The 11,033-nt window shown below is 28.8% G+C and overlaps 1 protein-coding gene across 5 annotated transcripts; it reads left to right on the top strand.

Moving 5' to 3' along the window:
• The first annotated feature begins 306 nt into the window (after positions 1 to 306).
• On the top strand, positions 307 to 7,244 carry LOC127285057 (odorant receptor Or2-like). 5 transcript variants are annotated; one of them, XM_051310860.1, is made up of 10 exons: positions 307 to 365; positions 444 to 644; positions 2,239 to 2,358; positions 3,638 to 3,755; positions 3,903 to 4,158; positions 4,278 to 4,394; positions 5,231 to 5,261; positions 5,416 to 5,453; positions 6,157 to 6,289; positions 6,846 to 7,244. In XM_051310860.1, exons 2-10 carry the CDS (start codon positions 501 to 503, stop codon positions 6,897 to 6,899), a joined length of 1,011 nt encoding a protein of 336 aa, XP_051166817.1. In that variant the 5' UTR covers positions 307 to 365; positions 444 to 500; the 3' UTR covers positions 6,900 to 7,244. The 5 variants fall into 5 exon arrangements, with proteins under 5 accessions (XP_051166817.1, XP_051166816.1, XP_051166815.1 ...); XM_051310859.1 differs by having other exon boundaries at positions 5,171 to 5,261; XM_051310858.1 differs by having other exon boundaries at positions 309 to 365; positions 5,416 to 5,552; positions 6,846 to 7,241.
• Positions 7,245 to 11,033: the final 3,789 nt, after the last annotated feature.

The following is an 11,033-nucleotide window of genomic DNA, read 5'->3' as shown; positions in this document are numbered from 1 at the left end:
ATTTATTATAGCTATATAATATATATTTCCACGCCGAAAAAAATAAAATCCCAAATGAGAAAAATATATAGGTGTCGTAATTTCTTATAAAATGTTATGTCCATACAAATTCCTTCTGTAGTTTGATCCACAAAATTTGCTGACACTATAAGGTGACTTTATTGACTGATTTTATTTTTCATACAAAGTTAAAACCTTTCCAACCTGTCATTATTATAATTACATATAAAGTTGCTACAGTTTAACTTAAAATACAAAAATGGCAATTAAAATTATAGGTACGTCTAACAGTTCATAAGAAACTCCTTTAAAAACTGTCCACTCTTTAAGTTAATATGCAGAAGTGGCAATTATTATAATTACAGGTATGTTTAACAGTCCTTAGGAAACACTTTGTGTTAACATAAATATTTAAATACTCCGATATTGATTCGTATGAATAGTATGAATGCAGAGAAGAACATATTAGTTTTTGCCAATATTTTGTATGTACCGAAGACATGGACGTTGTAAAGAAGCCATACTACAATCTTACCAGATACATTATAATTTTAAGTGGTTTAAGTCTACGTCATCCAAAGTGGTTAAATTTCTTGTTAAAGATATTTAATTTTTTTACTATATTTTCTTTCATAGGTTTTCAGGTAATATTAAAATAAATTATAGTTGTTTTAAAATGAATATTATGTAGAGGTGATTAAAATTAAAAGGGCATTTTTGACAACCACAAATGTTGATTTTTAAATTTTGGAATACCACAACTAAGGCATCGATTTGTTGACCCAGTCAGCACGAAACCCTAATAACACAAGATATCTTGGGATATATATTGATAATATCCCGCAGATATCCTACGTCCTATGGATATCAAAAGGATCTCTTAAGGATATCCAAAAAATCGGTGGTTTGGATATCCTTTGGATATCTGAGGATATCCTCAGGATATCTTCTGGATATCTCTACAGACTTTCATAAATGTCCTCCAGATATCCCATAGATATCGTCAGGATATCCCACAGATATTATCAGGATATCCCACAGATATTTTCAGGATATTCTCAGTATATCTTCTGGATGTGAAGAAGATATTCTCAGGATACTGTTTTTAAAGTCATTATGAGACTACGAGTGAGAATATTCTGTGAATTAAATTTTATATAAATAAAATAAAATGCAACTTGTTTTTCGAGAAAGTTGTTTAATTTGAAAAATTATTAACTAATTTTTTTCTCATTCGTGATTCATTCCTTTATTCATATATGCTTAATATTGTCAGAAAATAAATTGGCTTTAAACAATATAAATTCTTCCCCGCAAATAACGAATAACTATTAATATTAATTATACATTAAGTGCATGAGTTTATTTAAAAACTTTGAAAAATGCGTTTCAAATCTTCATTTAAAATAAATTAGAAGCTCATAAGATTTTTGTTTTTATTATATTATTATTCATTATATAAGCTTAACAATTTTAACCTTTAAAAATATATGTTGAGATATTAAATATCCCGTGAATATCCTAAGAATATCCCACGGACATCCTGAGGATATCCCATGGATATCCTGCGATATAATATGTAGTAATTTTGGTGCAAGCAACAAAATGTCCTCTTACGGCAAGCTTGAAGGGCAACCTTGGCGCATGCTTGCTGCAAGTTTGCAAAACTTAACATGATGCGCAGTTGTAAACAGAACCTCCTAAGGCTGCGCGATAAATTTTTTAATCTTCAAAGCAGGGTGCCATTTATGATTATTTAGAAACAAATTGTTTCTAAAAAAAATTATCTTTTAATCATATACAAGCTTGCCTTAACACAGTAAAAACCTGGGCTTATTTTGATTCACAGCAAAAATTAAAACCAATGCTAAAAGACATAGAACGTGGCACCCCCTACTTGACTCATTTTTGCCGCGGATCAAAATGATCCTGCTGGCTGGATCATTTTGAGCATTTCATTCATTTTTACTGTGAAGAGGACATTTTGTTACTTGCACCAAACTTGCTACATGTTTGACTGCAATCTTGCACGGCAAGCATCCTGCAAGTTTTCGTGCTGTTTGGGGAGATGTGAATTCTTTTTCTTTCTTATGAAAATTTGAATTTAGACAGAGCAAGTGACTACAAAAATTAATAGACAAAAATTTTTTTGATATATAAATTTAGTATTAAATTTTTTTTGACCAGACAGAAAAATCCTTTTTAATTTTAATCACCTATAGTTATAAATAAAATTAGATTGCAGGATTTATAAAAGTATTGGATAATATTGACATGGCATTGCAGTGCGTTACACCAATATGTTTTTCTTTAATGTCTGCCATTCTTTACACAAATAACAATCTAAAAGTGAAACAAGTAATCACTTTAAATTCTTTCCTTTGCTTCCTCAAAGAATTTGTTTTTTTTTAATGTAAACCAATGATTACTCATAAAAGTGCAAATATGATGCTGACTTTAAAGCAAAATATTTTAAGTTAGAAAAAATTAGAGACTTATAACTTAGATGGTTTAAAAGCTGATAAAATTCTTCGTCTGATCAAGGATTTTTTTTTTACTTTTTGGAGCAATTATAACACCGGGAAGGATTCAAGAAAAAAAAATATAGAATTTTTCTATTTTCGAACTAATGTTTTTGATTACTGGCATAATTTAGAATAGTGCATGATAAAATTTTAAACTTTAACAACATAATCTTTAAGATCTTAGTTTTAATTTGCTTTTTTGAAACTTAAAAATGTTTTGAGGTTCTTGATATATGTTAAAAAATATCCAAGCATGTTTTTCTACAACTCAGCACTCCATGATTGCTTTTCGCCGCGCCGCCTCGCTGCTGAGTTGTAGAAAAACATGCTCGGACATTTTTTAATATATTTCATAAAACACAAAACATTTTTTATGTTTTAAAAATGCAAATTAAAACTAAAATCTTAAAGATTATTTTGTAAAAATTTAAAATTTTATCATACACTATTCTCAATTATGCCAGTAGTAGTAAAAAATATTAGTAGGGAAATTGTATATTTTTTTCTTGAATCCTTCCCGGTATTATATACACCGAGAAAAAAGATTACTTTGATTCAAAGAAATCAATTTCTTAGACAAATGTTTCTTTGATTCAAAGAAAATTTATTTGTTTCCAACAAATTATCTTTGATTCAAAAAAAAATTATCTTTCTTTTAAAGAAATTTGTTATTTAATTCAAATAAATGTTTCATTGACCCTATATCAATGTTAAAATTTTTTTCGATTTAATGCACAAATTTTTTTCATTTAGTGAACATTTTTTTTAATCAAAGAAATTTTCTCTGAAACTAAGAAACTTTTTTTGTTTCAAAGAAAATTTTATTTTGAATGAAAGAAAACAAGTCAAAGAAACTGGTTTTATTTAAATCAAAGAAATCTTTTCTCTGGGTGTAATTGCTCCAAAAAGCAAAAAAAACGTCCTTGGTATACATTCGGACGCAGAATTTTATCACCTGTTAAACTATCTAAGTTTTAAATCTTTAACTTTTTTCTAACTTAAAATATCTTGATTAAAAGTCAGCATCATATTTGCACTCTAAGCACGTCGAGCGTACCGACAATTTCTGACGATACTGTGTATTGTATGTAAAAATTACTATTTCCTTGTAGATAAACGCTGTTTTTGGAAAAATGCAAACTGACTGGGACACATTAATAAAAGAAAATGAAATGATTATTTTACACAAATATGGTAGAAAGTGCAGAACTTTCACTACCATATACATTTGTAGGTGTTTATTTATATGAAAATCAAATTCAGATATTAAAAAAAAAATTGTATACATAAATCATCAGGTTTTTATAATTAAATATAACTTTATTATTGTCCTCATATATTTATATCCAATTTTTTTTATATATGACAATTTTTCAGTTGCTTTTTTTGCAAATTGCTTTTTCTACTCTTTATCACTTGGCATTCCTATCTTACTTATAATTATGAGAAATGATGGTACACCTAAGCCGCTTATGTTTTTCATTGAGTGTGGCATAAATTTACAAAAAAACTATGCTCTCGTGATAATTTATAGTTATATAGCTGGTTACGTTTGTAGTTACACAATTGCAAATGGAGGTACAATTCTTATAACGTTTCTTGAGCATGCTTGTGGAATATTTGAAATTTTAGGGTAAAATCAATTAATTATTTTATTTGTTAAATAGTAAAATAATTTTTCGAAAACTGCAAATCGCATTTATAGCTTGTTGTCAGTATTAAATATGTCTACTAAATAATTATTGTTTACAGACATAAATTGAGTACTGCCATAAAAGAATATCCTGACTCTATTAATAAAGTTAGTAATCGAAAGAAACTCCATCAAGAAATTAAACTTTGTGTGGCATTGCACAGAAAACTTCTATTGTTTGTATAACAAAATTTACTATACTGTACACGGAAAGAATTTGTGTTGAGAAAATCTTCAAAAATGTGTCTAATATTAGAATTAGAAAACAGAGAAAATTTACGTACACACACTTTATTGTATACCCACACAGCACCCAAAATTCCCTGAAACTTGACAGAGCCTCACATGGCGAGGTTATGAAACTTCAATGGCAAGGTTCATACAATAAGTTTGTGTCGATGTTTAAATGTCCACATGAAAAGAATATTTACACGAAACTTTGAGGGGATATTACACTATAAATATTCACGTGCAATGTTCAGTCAATGTTGTGTCAATATTGAAATTACATTTTCGCCTAGTTATAAAAATTTCATTTACTAATATAATAAGTATAAGTGAATATTGACACAACATTAACTGATCATTGCACGTGAATATTTACAGTGTAATATTTCCTCAAAAAGTTTCGTGTAAATATTTTTTTCATGTGGACATTTAAACATCGACACAAACTTGTATGAACCTTGCCACTGAAGTTTCCTAACCTCGCCGTGTGAGGCTTTGTCAAGTTTCAGGGAATTTTGGGTGCTCTGTGGGTATATTTTGGGACATTTTCCTTAGAGTGAACAACACACTCAGGAAAAAAATTTCTTCATTGATATTGTGAATTACCAGCACAAATTTTCCGTGTACTCAGTATTTAGAAAATACATATCAAATTACGTACATTTTATTAGAAAGAATATAAAACTGCTTGAGTTATATTAATTAAAATATTTTACTTTTCGAGATTTATCAATGATATTCAGACTGTTTATTCAACTCCCTTTCTTTTTTTCTTTGGGTTCAGTGCAATTTTGTTAAGCGTTACGGGAATTCAAGTAAGTATCTTACATTAATAAAAAGAAGTTTTTGTTTTCATTAACTGTAATGTTAAAAAAAATGTTTGTAATTACGTGCGTAAAAAGGAAATATGCATATAACTACATTCATTTTTTTCAATGGGATAGGCTCTAATCGTATCTTGTGATTTAGTGTGTGATGAGTTTAAAGCATTCTGGGGATACAATAAGGTTTGGCTTTTACGTAATGTTCCAAGTGTGTAATATTTTTTGTTTAACTCTACCAACTCAACATTTACTGGATAACAGCCTTAGTCTTTCAAGCTCCATGTACAACTTATTTTTAATCATTTTAAAATTTCTTAAATAACAGCAGTAGTAAAAAAAATCAAAACATTAATTTATTCTTTACAAGTTTTCTTTCATACACGATTTCAGCTTATTAATCATTTATTATATCCATAATAATTCTACAACTTTCCTTTTCTTTCTAAACTATACTATACTTCCCCCACAGCACCTAAAATTACACTAGTGTTGTCAAGATTGCCTTAATATTGCCATTATTTCTGCAATGTTTTCATATTAATAAAATAATGGGAAATATAGTATTGAAAATAATAAATGGACACTTGAAGTGTTCATTTATGCAATAATAATTGTCACAAATTAAATTGTAATTATGTATCACCTAATAAAAAATTGAAATTTAATTTATCAAAATTATTGCATAAATGAACAATCCAACTGTCCGCATTTATTATTTTCAATAGTTTATGTTTATTTCACCATATTTTATAAATACTCAATATAATTTTTCATCTATACTTGAATCCTATACATATCCTTTACATTTTTTTAATAATTAACGATTGTCTTCACATTGCTGTGCTATGAAAAACAAATTATTATAACTAATAATTGATTTTATTAGATACAATGCAGATTGGTACCATCTGACAACTGAAACAAAACAATTGTTAATCGTAATAATGAGAAAAGGATCGGAACCAACTACATTTGTTGTTGGCAAAATATTCACACTTTCATTACAGTTTTTTACAAAGGTATAAATTTCTTTTTTTAATTAAATGTAAAAATATTTGAATTTTGTGTCCAACCTCAGTTAACCCTCTGCCTGGCCAGTTGACCGTTATCGACAAAAAGCGACAATTCGGTCGCCTGGTGGGGACTATGGGAAATACATTCTATAGCGTTAGAGTGGGGATAACCCAGGACAGGGAGAGGGTTAATTTCGTTTATAAATGATTTTTTTCATTATTCTTCCTCACTACTTTTGTATTTTGAGAGAAAAAATTACTAATAGTATATAAATTGAAAATAAGAAAGTTTTCACGCATTGAAAAAATTTTAGTGCAGTAGCTACCCCAAACGAAAAATTTCTATACTTAATTAACTTCATATTTAATATATAATAAATATGAAGTTAATTAAGTATAGAACTTTTTCGTTTGGGGTAGCTACTGCACCAAAATTTTTTCAGTGCAATAATTTGTGTTAACATTATGTTAAAATTAAAAATATGAATCTTGACTTTACAAATTTCAACAAATTACTAACCATAAGTGGTAAATTGGTAATTTATTATGTACTTGATTAAAGGTTCTCCAAACATCAATGTCATATTTCACTGTATTGATGTCTGTACGAGAGTAAAAATAAACTTCAACTGTTGTTATAAGATACTACTCTGAAAGTTTTTTTTATATTTTTAATAATATAGACAAACTGTTTAGAGCAGCACACAAAGTGAAAGTTATTTAATTACGTTATTATTGATGATGTTATTTTTTAGCTTCAATTTGTTATTAATTATTTTGTGTATTGGTTGTAAAAAAGTTTTATATCAACATACAATTGTTTATTTATTTTTCAAAATAAATAAAATAATTTCGTAGCCTTAATCTGAAACTATTTTAAAATCGATAAACAGAGTAATTAAATTGTTTTGAAGTATTTCATTGTTAAAAAATTGTAGTAAATAATTAAAAGAAAATGTATATGTAGCGATTTATAATAGTCACGATTATTTTCCAAGCAAATAAAATTATTATAGAAAGCATAAATATGGATTTTATTTTTTGTTCCCTAAATATATTTATAAAAAAACGTTCTGAAAGCTTCCGAAGATTAAGTAAAGAGTTACAAGTAGTTTTTTGAAAAATATCTGACATCTATTTTTTGTTTTACCTAAAAAACCAAAATCGAAGCCAGAAACGCACCGTGGGACATAGTTGCTATTATAACAGATTTTTCCCGTGTGGAAAATTGGCAATGGCCCCGTGAGGGGCACTCGTGGATTGCCCTCGTGCCGCATGGAAACCATAGGGGCAATCCACGTGGAGCCCTCAAAGGCGTGACATGCTTTCCCTCATGGATACCCTCATGGAAAATTTATTATATTTTATTTATAAATTTTATAAATTTATATTATAAAAGTTAATTAATAATAAATAAGCTTAAGTTATGAATAAATAACATATTTATTTAATAATTATTCAATTTTAAATTAAATTCTTACTCAAATTGAATTTATTAATTAACGTTCTAATTAATTAACTGTCGGATATAATTAAAAGTAATAATAAATTAATTAATTAAAAAATTAAAAAATATGTAATTTATGCATACTATTAACGGATATTTTCATTTTTCAATTAATTCATACATAGAATTAATGATTAAACGCAAACCTGAGAAATAAATAAATCTAACGCATGGGGGGAATCGAACCTACGACCTACGGACTATGAGTCTAACGCTTTACCAACTACGCTACGCACGCTACTTCAAAACGAATGCTAACTTCTTGATGCTATTTAAACTTCAAAAATACCTAACAAAGAAAAGTGCTTAACATCATTTAGTTAAAGTTAAGATATTAAATTATATTTTCCAATCAAATGCAATTTATAAAATATAATTAATTATATGCTTTATGATTATTATCATGAATCATCTCAGGTGAATTTTCAAAAAAAGTGTAAATATATTTTTATTAAAGACGCGTTTTTCGTTGTTCTGAATCATTGGAAACATTCATTTTTTGTTGACGAAAAAATATTTGAATTTTGGACTTAGAAAATTTTGCTAATCGACCATGAGGGCGATCCATGCGGGCCCCTACGATGGCCTTCATCTATTTTGCCATAAGTGTGAGTGTTATTTTCAAAAAAAGTGTAAATATATTTTTATTAAAAACGCATTTTTCGTTGTTTTGAATCATTGGAAACATTCATTTTTTGTTCATGAAAAAATATTTGAATTTTGGACTTAGAAAATTTTGCTAATCGATCATGAGGGCGATCCATGCGGGCCCCTACGATGGCCTTCATCTATTTTGCCATAAGTGTGAGTGTTTTTTTCAAAAAAGTGTAAATATATTTTTATTAAAAACGCGTTTTTTGTTGTTCTGAATCATTGGAAACATTCATTTTTTGTTGATGAAAAAATATTTGAATTTTGAACTTAGAAAAATTTTTGAGCAGGGCACCGTGAGGGCAAATAGTAAGGGCCCTGCTGGAGCCTTCGTGTATTTCCATAACTTTGTACATAGATTTTTAAAAAATGTCACCCAATGTTTATTTCAAGTGCTTTAAAATGTTATTTAATGCATTCTGAAGTAAACATTTATTATACAAAAAAAAAATTTTTTTTTAACTTAGACAAATTTTTGAGCAGGGCACCGTGAGGGTAAAGACCGGGCACCCTGCTGGTGCCCTTGTGGATTTCCAAAACTTGGTACTTAGATTTTTTTAAATGTCACCTAATGTTTATTTCAACTGCTTTAAAATGTTATTTAATGCATTCTGAACTAAACATTTTTTGGTAAAAAAAAATTTTTGTTTTTGGACTTAGACAAATTTTTGAGCAGGGCACCGTGAGGGCAAATAGCGGGGGCCCTGCTGGTGCCCGCATGGATTTGCCCTCATGGATTTTCCACTTGGGACCCTGCCGGGGGCCCCTATCACGCATGGGACGAACGGGGCGTTTTCCACACGGGTTCTTACTATAAAAGCATATACACTATATGTATCTTTAGTACGAACAAATATTATACTAAAAATTCTCAAATATTTGCTCCATTAGTAAGAAAAGTTCATACAAAAGTAGCAGAATAGTCTTTCATACTATAAAGCCTTGATTTTTCTCTCCGTGCATGAAATAAAAAAGAAAACGAATATATCTTTGTCCTCTTCTAACTCATGTACTCGTTTCAAAATGAGGGGATTCCCACCGTACAAAATTAGACAGCTTACTTGCCGAGGCCTGAAGCTGAAGTCAAGGCTACCAACGCAAACACAACAAAAGCAGACGATGAAATCATGTTTTAGGCCAACGCACAATGAATTCGCGAATCTATTGTGCGTTGACCATTTTGTAGTTACGTTGGTAACCCTAAGGTTGGTTCCACAAGAGTACTATAAGACAAAATCGTAAATCATATCATCTTAAAAACAAAACAAAAAGATTCGTGAGGTTGATTGATTCCACAATAGGCAAAATCGTATCATCTTAAAGACGATCTTCATGACTCAACACTGTATTTGCCATCTGTCAAGGTCACTGGGCCATAAGTGAGTAAAGGTGCTTTTATACCTCCAGTATTTTGGTCAATCAATCGGCTGGATTGAATTTTCACGGCTGTATCACTGAATTTGATTGGCTCTGACTAATATTCCATTTCCACCGTGAAAATTGAATATTTTTAGAGCCAATCAAATTCAGTGATTCACCGTGAAAATTCAATCCAGCCGATTGCTTGATCAAAATACTGGAGGTATAAAAGCACCTTAAGTGACAAGTTCGTTAAAGGGAATTAACTTTCGAATGAGAGCGCATGTGCAGTGTAATATAAGTCTCTCTCTAACTAATAGGAAAAGTGCTACTGAGAAAGTAGCCGGCATTAGGTTGTTCAAGTTGGGTGGGGAGAAATCCAAAATGGCGATTAAGCGGTGCACCAACAAACATAAGAAATATGTACAGGATGAAGTCGAATTTTTTTAATATCTCGCTTAAATGAAATTTTGGAACCTAGATGTATTAGGATTTGAGTTTCTATTTTTAATTACGTATTTAATGCAATAATAAAAAACGATTTTATTTTTTAAAGAAATTTTAACACTCGAACATTAAAAAATAATTATTTATTTGTTATAAAAAATATATTTCTTAAATTAAATAATAAATTATTATTTCATTTTGTTTAGGAAAATTATATTATTTTCCTATTCAAAATGTATAAATACTGATTTCAAATATAATTATAATTCTTAATATATGTTTTTTGGATATATTTTTGTTTATTAACAGAAATAGAATACAAAAATATTTCATTATTAGTAAAATCAAAAATTTTTATGACAAATTATTTAGCATGATCGAGTGTAGGGCGAATTATATTATAAGAACGCCCCTGAAGAAACTAAGCCGTGCGAGGTGTCATGGCTACTGCTGCAGTATAAGGAAAAATAGTTTTTCACAATTTTCCTTATAACTTCTTTATTTTTTATAGAATTAATTCCAAACTTTTGGAAAAACTTCTTTAATATGTAAGGAAAAACTTTGTCGCGAGAAGTTTTTCCAGAATGAAAATTCCCTCGATAACTTTTTCAGTAGAAGGTTGAAAAACACATATTTTCAAAATTAAAACTTTATTATTATTTAATATTAAATAATAACAATTTTCTTGATTTTTTTATGATTGTCGTCTTTAATAGTATAAACTGAATAAAATGCACCAAATTTCAAAAAAAATCCATTAATATTTGGAAAAATTACGACGAGTTA

Source organism: Leptopilina boulardi, unplaced genomic scaffold (genome assembly GCF_019393585.1).
Source record: "Leptopilina boulardi isolate dan_hultmark-lab unplaced genomic scaffold, ZJU_Lbou_2.1 LbouV2_328, whole genome shotgun sequence".
NCBI lineage: Eukaryota > Metazoa > Arthropoda > Insecta > Hymenoptera > Figitidae > Leptopilina > Leptopilina boulardi.
Note: the sequence above shows the minus strand (reverse complement) of the source record. Positions and strands in the feature narration are given on the sequence as shown.

Coding starts and splice junctions, on each gene's coding strand:
- LOC127285057 (XM_051310856.1), top strand. CDS start 501: ATGGACGTTGTAAAGAAGCCATACTACAATCTTACCAGATACATTATA. Junction 3,756..3,902: donor TTTCACTACCATATACATTT/GTAGGTGTTTAT, acceptor ACAATTTTTCAG/TTGCTTTTTTTGCAAATTGC. Junction 4,395..5,170: donor TTGCACAGAAAACTTCTATT/GTTTGTATAACA, acceptor TTACTTTTCGAG/ATTTATCAATGATATTCAGA.